The following is a 12,882-nucleotide window of genomic DNA, read 5'->3' as shown; positions in this document are numbered from 1 at the left end:
GCTTATTTATTTGTCATCACTTATCCCTGTGAGAGGATAAAACCAGTTCCCACCTGCTTCCCCCACCCACCGCCCCATGGGGAGAGGAGTGATAGAGTTTGCAGAGGTGGGGAGGGTGCCCCTCTTACACAGCTCCTCTGGCGTTTATCAGTAGCCCCGGCTGCCGGGGGCGGGATTGGCAGTGAGGTGGAAGGACCCTGGGAGGGCCAGCTCTGTGGCGGTGCAGGGTGCTGGAGGTGGCCTGCGGCTTGACTGATTCCCAGGGCCGGGCTCCACCGTAGGCAGCTCCACATCAGCTAACACAGGCTGTCCCTTCCCCTGGGTAGCCACGGAGTTGGTGGGTCCTGTGTAGCCCTCCTCCTGAGGCAGCCAGAACATGGTTCCTGCGTTGGCCTCCGAGACACACAGAACCTCACCGTTGAGGCCAGGTTGGGAGGGGCAGGGCACTTTACCCATAGCTTGGTAAGGTGACACTCCAGCCTGGTGCCAAGGTTCCCCTCCACTCCCCCCCAACCTCATGCTACTCCTGCTTGGCCTCTGCCCCAGGACAGGGCTCTGGACTCTCCCTGGCACCACCCCCAGAAATCCCCCTTTGATACCATTGCAGAGCCTTATTCTCTCGACTTAAATTGAACAGGGCCACCTCCGGGGGCCCTTGTGGAAAGACAGCAAGATTCACTCTCCCAGTGCAGCATGGAAAACAGAGACCCATAATAGAATAGGGAATAGATGACTTGCAAGCCAGAGGCTGTTGGGTGATTTCCCCAGTCCCCAGCTCCTGGCTGAGTGGTTTCCCAGATCCCATGGACTCAGTCGAGCAAGCAGCCGGCCTGGAGACAAAACCGCAGTTGGGCTATCCCAGAGAAACCTCTGGAGGGGCTGTAATGGGCTGTGGTCATGCCCTTTGGCTCACGCCTAGAGGTGTTTGTGAGGGCAGGTGTTTCCATCCATCCACCTCGCTTCCAGAGCTGGTGGAGGGAGCACAGGTGTCAGTACAGCTGGACCCCACTTTAAGCCTTAAAAACATGACTAATTTTGGAAGTGATTATCCCCATTTTCCCCAAATCCTCTTGTAAACCAAATTATTCTCCTCTTAAAAAGCAAGTCTCCTTGTGTACACCAGTGTTTTGTGGGTGTGGTACAGGATTGGAATATACAGAAGATTCAGAAAATCTTAAGAAAAAGCTCAAGATTCATTCTGCCTAGAGGTTTAATTGGAAACTAAGGTAAAGGATCCATGGCTAGCAGAGGTTTTTTGGTTTTAAGTACTTTGACTTACAAAAGCTCCTTTACCTAGAACTTTTAAAGAACACATGTAGTGCAAAGAACACGAAGGGGAATGAGGATAATTTGAAATGACACGTTGGCAGGGCAGGGTTTGTGAAACCAGCAGAGATGCACACCCGCCTAGCTGGGCCATCTCTCCCTGGGTAGCTTTGTGTCTCCCTCAGCACTGCTTACCCAACAGGGGGCTCTGAACAGGCAGCAGAGAGAACCCTGCAGCAGGAACTGGCTCACAGAAGAGAAAAAAAATCATGGTAACAATGATAACTAACTTTATTCTGCACTTACTGTGTGCCAGGCACTATTCATAGTACTTCACATGTATCAGCCCATTTAATCTTCACAACCACCTTGCAAAGTAGTACTGTTATCTCCATTTTATGCATAAGGAAGTGGAGGCACAGAGAGGTTAAGAAACTTGGCCCACAGCGCATGGTTGTTAAGAAGAGGCCTAGCCAGAATTTGAACGCAGGCGTTGTCTGTAAAACAGATACTTAGGCAATGCCTCTTGTTTTGTGAGTAATCAGTGTAAACTCTGCGGATCAGGCACAGGTTTGGGATGAGTAGCCCTGAGGATGCTCATGGGCTGGGTGTTCCTGAGCTCTGACAACTTCTAGGAATGTAATGGTGACCCTCTGGGGCTTCCTGCTGAGATCTTTGGGGGGTGGGGTAGATCCTATCAGTGGTTGAGGTTTAAATTCTGAACCTCAGTCCTCCCACCCCCAAGACAAATGCCATGAAGAACTCTTGCCTTTGGTTAAGAGAAGAGCAGATATACAGTGGAAACAGAGGGATGTCCAGGGTGGCCTTGAGTGTAGGCGACAGTCTCCCTCCACCTCGCTGACTCTGGGCAGCTCTCATCACAGTCTCCCATCCCTGCCTACAGAAGCTCCACCAGCCCTGCAACAAAGCTTTAAAGCTGGATTCCGTGGGACCATGTCTCAGTTAAAATGCAATACCCCTGCAAGCAAGTGCTTTGCAGCTTAAGTGATTAGCAGCTAGCGCTCTCGCTTGGTTTATACTTGTGAGTGGGGGATTGCTTTAACAAATCTGTGAGAGCCAGCTGTTGCGGGGGAGTGGGGGAAAGTTTAGGATGACACATGGGAGAGGAGAGTTGGGGGCAGTGTCTTTCTCATGGGTTCCTACTCAGGTCCTGCCTACTGCTGGGCCCAGACCGAGGGCGCAGGCTGAATGGGGCTTGTGGATTCCTCCATAGGGATGTACTTTGGGAGGACTACGTGTGGAAGGTGGAGAGCCTTGGCTATTGGAGTGGGTGCAGGGGAAGACTTGAGCTCAGGGCAGCACCAACTTGCTTAATCTCTCAGAGAAAAACTAAAAGCCACCTGTTTGGCAAGGGCGTGTAGGTATGTGCTTTGTCAGGCAGGAAAGGGGAAGGGGTATTTAGATTAAAGATTGGGATTTTTCCTGGTTTCTTGGGGACCTGTCTAACCACCCTAGGCAGTTGGGAGACCCCTTTATCTCGGAGGCATCAGCGTAGGTAAACAACTTTCAGAGCTTCCCCAGGCTTCTCACAGCCTCACCTTGGCCTCTCCCCAGCCTATGCTCTCTTAACAGAGGGTTTGTCAGAGTTCTTCCTCTGTTAAGTTCTTCCTCTCTTTGCCCTGTTCTCTTTCTCTTTTTCTCTCTTTTTTCTCCCTCAAATTCCTTCTAATATGCAATCCTACCCTGCCCCAGACTTAGCTATGACTCCCTCCTGGCCATTGCATCAAACCCTGTCTTCCATACACCAGTTGTACAGGCCACCCCCAGACACGCTGGCCCCCTCCAGTCCCTGGAACACAGGACAAACCAGCTTCTCCCCCTGAGCTGGGCCCTGGTTGGTCTCCTATCCAGAAAGCCTCTGCCTCTCCCTCCAGCACCTTGTCTACCAATCAGCATGCAACAAACCTGTGCCAAAAGCCTACTGAGCGTCCAGCACCAGACATTATCCTTGTTTTAAAAATCAGTCTCAACATGGGACTGTCATATGGTCCCAACTCCCAAGTATGATCCCCAAAGAACTGAAAATGTATGTCCACACACTAAACGTGTACGTGAATGTTCATGGCAGCATTATTCATCCCAGTCAAAAAGTAGAAACAAATCAAATGTCCATCAGCGGATGGATGGACAAACAAAAACGTGGTCTATTCAGCCGGGTGTGGTGGTGGATGCCTTGTTGTTCCAGCTACCTGAGAGGCTGAGGTGGGATGCTCGCTTGGGTCCAGGAGTTCAAAGCCAACTTGGGCAGCATAGTGAGACTCCAGTGTCAAAAGAAAACAAAACAAAAATGTGGTGTATTGGCCGGACGCGTTGGCTCACTCCTGTGATCCCAGCACTTTGGAAGGCTGAGGCGGGTAGATCACCTGAGGTCAGGAGTTTAAGACCAGCCTGGCCAACATGGTGAAACCCTGTCTCTACTAAAAAAAAAAAAAAAACAAAAAAAACCACACACACAAAAGTTAACTAGGCATGGTGGTGCATGCCTGTAATCCCAGCTACTCGGGAGGTTGTGGCAGGAGTATCGCTGGAACCCAGTAGGCAGAGGTTGCAGTGAGCTGAGATTGTGCCATTACACTCCAGCTTGGGTGACAACAGTGAAACTATGTCTCAAAAAAAGAAAAAAAAAAGTGGCATATCCATGCAATGGAATATCATTCAGCCATAAAAAGGGATGAGGTACTGACACATGCTATACCACAGATGATCTGGAAAACATTATGCTAAGTGAAAGAAGACCGACACAAGCGATCACATATTATATGATTTTACATAAATAAAATCATATTATTTATGTAAAAGTTCAGAATAAGGAAATCTACAGATACAGAAACTAAATTAGTAGTTGCCTGGGGCTAAGGGTAGGGTGTGGAGATGAATGGAGAGTGACTACTAATGAATATAAGATTTCTTTTTTCTTTTTATTTTTTGAGACATAGTCTTATTCTGTTGCCCAAGCTGAAGTGAAGTGGCGCGATCTCGGTACACTGCAAACTCCACCTCCCGGGTTCTTCTTCAAGCAATTCTCATGCCTCAGGCCTCCCTAGAAGCTGAGATTACAGGCATGTGCTGCCACACCCGGCTAATTTTTGTATTTTTAGTGGAGACAGGTTTCACCATGTTGGCCAGGCTGGTCTTGAACTCCTGACCTCAAGCAGTCCACCTCCCTTGGCCTCCCAAAGTGCTGGGATTACAGGTGTGAGCCACTGCGCCCAGCCTGGATATAAGATCTCTTTTTGGGGTGATAGAAATGCTCTAAAGGTAGATTGTAGTGATGGTTTTACAACTCCAAATATTCTAAAAACCATTAAATTGTATGCTTAAATATGCGAATTTTATAGTATGTAATTTATATGTCAATTTTTTTAAGTTAAAAAAACCTCAAAGCTAGGTTTGGTGGCTCACACCTGTAATTCCAGCACTTTGGGAGGCCAAGGTAGGAGGATCACTTGAGGGCAGGAGTTCAAGACCAGCCTGGCCAACAAAGTGAGACCTTGTCTCTAAAAAATTTTTAAAATTAGCTGGGCATGGTGGTGCACACCTGTAGTCCCAGCTACTAAGGAGGCGGGAGTGGGAGGGTCACTTGAGCCTGGAGGTTGAGGCTGCAGTGAGCTGTGACTGCACCACTGCACTCCCACCTGAGCAACAGAGCGAGATCCTATCTCAAAAACAAAAATAAAAATCTCAAAACTTATCCCACCCATTAATTCACTCATTCAACAAATACCTCTTGAGCCGGAGGGTCTGTTGTATTCACTTGTTTTAAGGGTGAGTACAACAGACAAGGTAAAAGTCACTGCACTCATGGAGCCCACACTCTGGAGAATTTTACATTGTGAAATGGAGGCAATCAAGCAGGGTAGCATGGAGAGTGGCACATTTTAGGGGCTACTTAGCTAGGTGCTCAAGGAAGCCCTTTCTGGGGAGGTGATATTAAAACTGGCTCTTGCATGACAGGAGAGAGCCAGGCATGCAAAGAAATTGAGGGAGAGGTGTTCCAAGTGAACAGACTGCAAGTTCAAGCTCAACCAACATCTAAGGAGCACGCCCTGTGTGCCCAGCACCAAGGCGGGCCCCAAGGGATGCCGTCATGCACAAGTTACAGCTCCCAACCTCAGAGTCTAACAGGGTGGTCCTGCCGTACCTTGGAATCTCCCCAAAGACCAGTTTGTCTGCCCCTCCCTTTGGATCTCTCCAGCTTTAACATGGGATCCTGAACAACTGGGGTATCAGTGTGAAGGCTGGGGTGACCAAGTTAGAGGGGGGCCTTTTTACCCCTGGCCTTACCCTCAGTCTCAGCTGCCCCTTCCCCATCAGCCTGGCCTGAGATAGAGTCACCAGCCTGCCCTAGCTCCCAGGGGGACCCTTGTCACCTGGTTTCTTGTCCTAGGTCCCCAAACCATCTCCTTCTGGGCTGCTGCCCCTTTGGGCGTGGACAGGGGCTAGGGACACTTCCATCTGTGACTCTTCCACAGTTCTGCTCTCTGCACCTCTCCCCTGGTCCTTTGAGGAAGGAGATTATCCAGGCTAGGAGGGGAGAGGCAGGAGGAAGATATCCTGAGCATCCCTGCTGGGCAGAGGGATCACCTGGGACAAAAATGTGAAGAGAATGTTAATGCCATCAGGCCCTACCCAAGGTGGCATGGGGGATGGGCCTCAGCAGCATTCTTCCCCACCCCTGGGGTGGCAGGCAGGAGTGGGCTCCTTGGCATCTTACTTCTCAGGACCTTCCCCTGTTTGGGAGCCAACCATTCCCTCCTCTTTTCACAGAACCAGGAGGGCAAGAACAGGTGCCCAAGGCAGAGCCAGGTCAAAGTGATCATGTGTCCCCTGTGGGAAAGGCAGAGCATGGGGCTGAAGGGGGTAGCAGCAGCTCAAGGTCACCCAGCAAGAGGGGCTGGGCAGGCGACTCCAGCAGAGCCACAGCTCACCTGGGGGAGATCTGGCTCCACTCCTCTTCCCTCTCCCACTTAGACCTTCTGTGTGGAGCCATTAATAAGTAACTTGGTCATTTCTGAGACTTCCTGAAGTAGGTTTTCCAGACTGTCCAGGCTATTTCTTGGGTCTCTCTGGGCCTTGGGGAAAGTGAGGCTGTTTCTCTAATTGGACTGAATTAACCTGTGAGCCCAGGACCAGGAGAGGGAAGATCAATGCCACTCTGCCACTCTTCCACTCTGCTGGCTTTGCCTGGGTTGGGAGCCCAGACTTTGGATCCTGGCTTAGTTCTACTGCTCTCTTTTCCCCTATCTGGGCCTCAGTTTTCTGATCTGTAAAATGAGGGACAGGACTCATGTCATTGCTGCCACGTTAGCTGGGATGCTGCCCAGGGTGGGGAGTTAGTGGGACAGGGGACAAGGGGCAGGAGCAGGGGTACCTCCCTCCAACAGTTCCTGGGCCAGCCTCCCAGGGTCACCCCAAAGGGCATTGCAGCAGGAATAGGGGCAGGCCTGGGAGGGTGGAATCTGGGAGCTGGCACTGGTCTCTGTACCCTGTCAGCTCAGTGCAGTTCTCTGGGCCCAGCATTGCTCTTTGGGGAAGTCAGGGCCAGCAGGGAGGCAGTGAGCACCTGGGAGGGGTGGCAGGTGGCCAGGGGAAAATCCCAGAGAGTGAGCAAAGGAGGATGAAATGTCACATCACATGGACTCCTCCTGGCAGCCTCAACCTCATGCAGAGCTTGTTATCCCCATTTTACAGCAGAGGAAAGCGAGGCTCAGAGGGGCTAAGCGTAAGTGGCTTGCCCAAGCCACACGACTGGGAAGTGGCCGAGGTGGGCCTAGAACCCAGTATTCTGATTCCAGATCCCACTCCATCCTGGATGCCAAAACTGTTTTGACATGGTTATTCCCTAATTTTTAATGATCCACATTCCTAGAAGGGGCTATTGACCAAGCCATTTAAAACAGGCAATAAATGTATTTCAGTCTGGCTCTGGGATGTGTCTGGAACTTCCTTTTCCTTGGCAACAGCATACCATTCTAAAGAAATTTGTTCAGGCTGATGTTTGGAATGCCCAGGCACAGCCCTGTGGAAGCATCTAGGGAGGGTGGGCAGCCTGGGATCTACAGACAAGATTTCCTGTGGTACAGATGTCCCCGTTTATTGGGAACAGGTCTCCATCGCCCTAACCTCTGGGCCTATCAAGCTAAAATCACAGCCCAGGGAGATGCAGGGAGGGGATTTCCCAGGCGTGGTTCTCTCCAGCCTCCCTTTTCCGTCTTTTCTCTCTTTATTCCTCCCTCCTGCCTATGGCTGAGCCTGGGACAGACCATGTCCCCAGTGGGCACCTAGTGTCCTTCTCAAGAATGACAGATGAGAGGAGACAAAGAGCAGTGAACAGGACAGAGATGAGACCTGGACAGGGCTTCCTGACCCGTTCCAGTCCTTCCTGACCCCTTCCCCTTTTCCCGATCCCCCACTGTGCACCTGGCACCTTCCTGGCAACCCATCCCTACATGATTCTTTCTCTGCCTCTATCTCTGTCACCCCTATCAGATAAACTAGCAAAACTCGCACATCAGCCTCCCAGCAGTGCCTAGTCCCTTCTACCAGGCCATCCTGTGTGGGGTGGCAAGACAAGCATTCCCCAAGCACTGCGCCAGTCACTAGCCATGTCCAGGAACCTGGGTTGAGCATCTGCAGGGCCGAACTTAGGGCCAGGCATGGCTTCCACAATGAACAGGCGGAGGCAGATGCCTGGGGAAGCTGGTGGTGGAGCCAGCAGTGATGCTCGCGAGCATGTGGAGCTCTGCTAACCCCCGCAGAGGGGTGTTAGAGGCGCATGTTCTAGAGACTGCAGCTGCTCTCCAGTGCTTCCTAGCCCTGCCATTCAACGCTCTGCAGAATCTGGCCTCCTATTCTCGGCTGGCGCTCCCCTCTCCAGCCTGGCTGGGTCTGTGGCTCCCTCCCCTCCCCTCCTGCATTTGCACCTTCTGAGTGGAGCCATAAGTGAGTAACTCAGTCACATACCCATACACATGCACCCACATGTGCACACACACACTCCTCCCTGGAAAAGCAGCATAGCATAGGGACTATCAAGCCAGAAGACCTTGGTTAGAGTTCAGGCTCTGTCTGCTGCTATCTTAGCCTTTCTCAGCCCAAGTTTACTCACAGGTCAAATAGGCACAATGACAAAGCCTGCCTCACAGCCTTGTCATATGCACCAAATGACAAACGTTAGCAGTTGTCAGCAGACCACAGTAGCACTCGATGTTATCCTGGTTTCCTCTCCCATACCTCTGCGCAGCCCCTGCCCATGTCAGTTTACTGATCCCAGATCCCGTTCCCCTCAGGACTTTGCTGCAGGATGCATGATTTCACCACTTCCCTGCAGGACTGAAAGGCAATAATGATAATGGGCTAGTTCTTCAAGGGAGTTTTTGCACTTGCCTTGGGGCATCCCTGCTTACCGCAAAGTGAGGTGGTAGAAATGTCGTGTCCTGGTACTGGCGTCAGTGGGGGGACCTCTGAGAGTGCAGACAGGTGACCCTCTTGCTATCCCTGAAGTCAGGCCACCTAGGAGGCTGCCTAGTCTGTCTTGTCCAGGGAAAAGGAGGGGAAAGAGAGAGAACAATGATGAGCAGCCTGCTGTTTCATCAGCCCCATGGTGTGTGTTAGCATTGTCTCCCCATGATGTACTCTCCCTCCATCTCCTTCTAACAGCTGGCCTTGAGGTTGGTCCCCTTCCCCTCCCCCATGAGTTCTGAGTTGGGAACACACTGGGGTCATGACTGTCATGATCGGTAATCTCCCCAGCAGATCAGCCTGGAAACAAGAAAAGAGAAAATAACGAACTGCTGCTATCAGCAGAGCTGTTCTGATAGAGGATTTATCAAAGATGGGGCAAGATGAGATGGCTGAGGACCAAGGCCAAGAGCCAAGGGGGTCGGGGTAGAAGCTCTGGAAAGACAGCCTGAGGCCCTCCCCTTTTTTTTTTCAGTGTGAAACTCCGAGAGGCCTTTCCCCCTCCATCTCTCAGCTCCCACCTTTCCAGGTCCAGCAGCCACAGTGGAGGCTGATGCAGGGGGTCTCTCACTTTTCATAATCTGAGAAAGTTCCTCTACAACCTCCAGAACCTTCCTGCTGCCCAATCTCTCCTCTCTGACATTAGACTTTCAGACTGGTCTCAGAAAATACAAGTCTTAATCCTTTCTCTGAGAGTCTGGTTATTGGGCAGAGTGTCCTAAAAAGACCTTGACAGAGCCTGAGACACTCCATCCATTCATTCACTCATTCATTCATTCACTGGTAGGGTAGCAGGCCCTCCCCCTGCCTCCTGTGGGCATTTCTATTATCTGAAGAAGGGGAAGATCAACACAGTCACCTCTCAGTGGGGATGGCCGCAGCGCCTCCTTTCCCCACTTCTGCACATTTGCCAGGTATGGAGCCTGAGACCTCTGCCTGCTACAGGAGTCACAAAATCACCTGAATACCTGAGCTGTGGGCGCTGGTGCGGGTGGCTCAGGCCGGGTGCCTGTGAAGTAGTGGCTGCCTCACCATTCCTGTGTGGGGAGGGCACAGGGCAGCCAGTGCCAATGCCTGCACAGGAGGAAATGCCCAGCTCAGGGACTTCTGGGCTCAGGTTCCATCGGGTCCCACCTGCGGTTGCATGCCTGTGGCACAGGTCTCTTGGATGCTCAAAGCAGGTTCCCTGAAAAGGGTGGGAAATATTTTTGCATTTAATTGCTTTTAAGTAAACCATTTAGGATTTAAGGAAATAACATACAATTGTTTGTCAATAGAATAATAGTGGCTAGGCTTTGTGAAGTGTCCTGCAGCCACCTTGTGAGGTAGATTGTTATCTGAGCAGATGTTGACAACTTGCCCACAGCTAATAAGTGAGCAGCTTCTTCCTCAGCTCTCTTCCTTTTCTGCCAGAGGGGGAGAAATGTCTTGGCTGCCCAGACCACCCAGTGAATGGAGGAGAAGCGGGAGGGGATGCTTCCAGCCCCCTCCCCTGACATCACCCTTCCCTCCTGCAGCCTGGCCCAGTCCCTATGGGCCCTGTTCACCTCCTCTCTGGCCATCTCCCTGGTGTTTGCCGTCATTCCCTTCTGCCGCGATGTGAAGGTGCTGGCCTCAGTTATGGCGCTGGCGGGCTTGGCCATGGGCTGCATCGACACCGTGGCCAACATGCAGCTGGTGAGGATGTACCAGAAGGACTCAGCCGTCTTCCTCCAGGTGAGCCCTGCCGGCAGGCACAGGACTGGGAGCTGGGGAGGGTGTGGGAGCTCCCTAGGACCCCTCAGTCTCTCTCAGCCTCCTCCCCCAGGGAGCCACTTACCAGCAGGGTTAGTAAGTTCTGGACTCCCATCTCTAAAGCAGAGCATTGATCCCTGCCCTCACTGCAGGGTGTCCCAGGAGCCTCAGCGCTCAGGAAAGAAAACTCTTTGTGAACTGGAAAGAGGGTATGACTCAGGGCTTGCCTCCCCTCTCCTTCCCCTCCTTCCCTGTCTCTCCTTTCTTCTTCCTTCTCCCCCCCAGGATTCAGCCAGTCCTTCCCTTTTTGTGCCTGGGATTCAGCCAGCCTTTCCCTTTTTGTGCCCCCTTCCCTGTAGGGTGTTAGCTGGTGGATGCTACCATGGGGATCAGTCCCAGCTGGAGATTGACAGAGATGGGGAGGGAACTGGGCACTGTCACCCGAGTCATCCCAGGCCGGCAGCGTGGTTGAGAGAGGAGTGTCACTCCTCACCTCTCCTCACCTTTCCTGCTTCCTACCCCCATGGCTCCCTACTCCAGGGCTAGGCAGTAGCCCCCAGATGGGGCAGAGGGTGGAATTGGGGGAGGAGGCTCAGTGTGGGTACTCTGGGCTGGAGGCCAGGCCACTGCTTCCCTGGCCTGAAGACTGAGCCACGTCCCCACCCGCCACCTCTCCTCTGTCCCCAGGTGCTCCATTTCTTCGTGGGCTTTGGCGCTCTGCTGAGCCCCCTTATTGCTGACCCTTTCCTGTCTGAGGCCAACTGCTTGCCTGCCAATAGCACAGCCAACACCACCTCCCGAGGCCACCTGTTCCATGTCTCCAGGGTGCTGGCCCAGCACCACGTAGAGGCCAAGCCTTGGTCCAACCAGACGTTCCCGGGGCTGACTCCAAAGGACGGGGCAGGGACCCGAGTGTCCTATGCCTTCTGGATCATGGCCCTCATCAATGTGAGTGTCCCTGGGGCGGGCCGGGTAGGGAGCTAGTGGACAGTCCACACATCCCAGTCCACCCCACACGCAGTGCAGATTCTTCAGATGCTGAGAGTGTGCTGGGGCTGAGGTGTGCATCCCAGAGGCAGGAGGATGGGAGGACTAATCCTCCCCGGGATCCCCCACACTACTCCACCTGTGATTGCAGTTCTCGAGGAAGGTACAACAATGAGCAGGCTGAGTGCAGTGAAAATCAGGGTCAACTGTCGAATTATCGGAGGCTCTGTGGGAAACTAGTTTTTTTCTCCAAGGCCAGATAAAGTGGGCCCTGGACAGACCCTGGCAGGAAGTGGCAGGTTTTTCTCTGGGGCCTTTCATCGATGGTGGGATTCTCTTGTACCCTGCTGTCAGGGGCTCCTGTGGAGGCTAGGGGACAGACAAGATGGCCTCTGAAGGGCCAAGGCAGCCTGTGGTGGGAACAGTGAGAGACCACTTCACTCCATGACTGCGTCAGATACCGAGGCCCGCTTTGTACACCCCTGCCAAGTGAGCACTGACTCAGGCCTCTGGCTGGAAACCTCCTCTGGTGCTCTGCAAACCCAAGTTGGGATCTCTCATGTTAACCCATACTGGAGCCAGAGTGTCAGGTGGGGAGACCCTCTACCCACATCCGCCTGGCTTGGGGAGGACTGTCGGGAACACCAGAGAAGCCCTGGCTCCTGGGCTGGGGGTGGGAAGACTCCAGTGGCCACTGTCCTGGCTGTGGGGTGGAGGCACCGTGCTGCTTGTCATGGTGGCTTAGAGCCTCTCTTTGCAGTGGGCGGACTTCTCAGCTCTCCTGGGGCAGGTAGGCTGGACTCAGGCACTAGAGCAGTGGCCCAGCTGCTGCTGAGCCTCAGAATATGCCACACACATAGCACTGAAGGGAGCCTTTGAGACCACCATTCCAGTGAGCAGCAGGGCGGCGGGGGGTGTCATGCCATCACCAACTCAAAGCCCTGACAAGGGACTGGTAGGGGGCTGAGCCCGGCTGGAAGCCCTGACCCTCAGCATAGACCATCTACTGGCTGCCCCCTCATCACCAGTCCTTTTCCTTCCTTTCCTTTGTAGATTTCCTTTCCCTGGTCGGAATCTCCTCTAGGGACTCTCATAAACGCACCCTCTCCCTCTGCTCCTTCCCTTTCCAGCCCATGCCCATCCAGTCCTTCCAGGAGGGACCTGTGAAGGGAAGGAGCAGTGTCAGTAGAACCTCTAGGCTGGGACTCCCAGACCAGGAAGCCGGAAGGTCCGGCTTAAGCCCGAGGTTTGTTCTCTCTTGCCCCACGAGGTGCAGACTGGAGGGACTTTGTTTGCTGCAGGATTTCCGGACTTTTTCTGTTGGTTTGTGTCTGAAAATAAACAGTCCAGCACAGAGGAAGATGGGGCTGTGCATATACTCAGGAGGGTGTGCACACACACACACACACATGC

The 12,882-nt window shown here is 52.9% G+C and overlaps 1 protein-coding gene across 1 annotated transcript in view; it reads left to right on the top strand.

Annotated features, from left to right (window-relative positions):
• The window catches only part of MFSD4A (major facilitator superfamily domain containing 4A), a 33,660-nt gene that overhangs the window by 559 nt on the left and 20,219 nt on the right, over positions 1 to 12,882 (top strand). The window contains exons 2-3 of the mRNA XM_003893220.4: positions 10,266 to 10,464; positions 11,170 to 11,430. Of these exons, the coding sequence (XP_003893269.1) occupies positions 10,266 to 10,464; positions 11,170 to 11,430 (460 nt within the window). The remainder of the gene's footprint in view (positions 1 to 10,265; positions 10,465 to 11,169; positions 11,431 to 12,882) is intronic.

This window comes from Papio anubis, chromosome 1 (assembly GCF_008728515.1).
Source record: "Papio anubis isolate 15944 chromosome 1, Panubis1.0, whole genome shotgun sequence".
In the NCBI taxonomy this organism is placed as follows: Eukaryota; Metazoa; Chordata; class Mammalia; order Primates; family Cercopithecidae; genus Papio; species Papio anubis.
The sequence above is the reverse complement of the archived record's forward strand: the minus strand, read 5'-3'. Positions and strand labels throughout refer to the sequence as shown.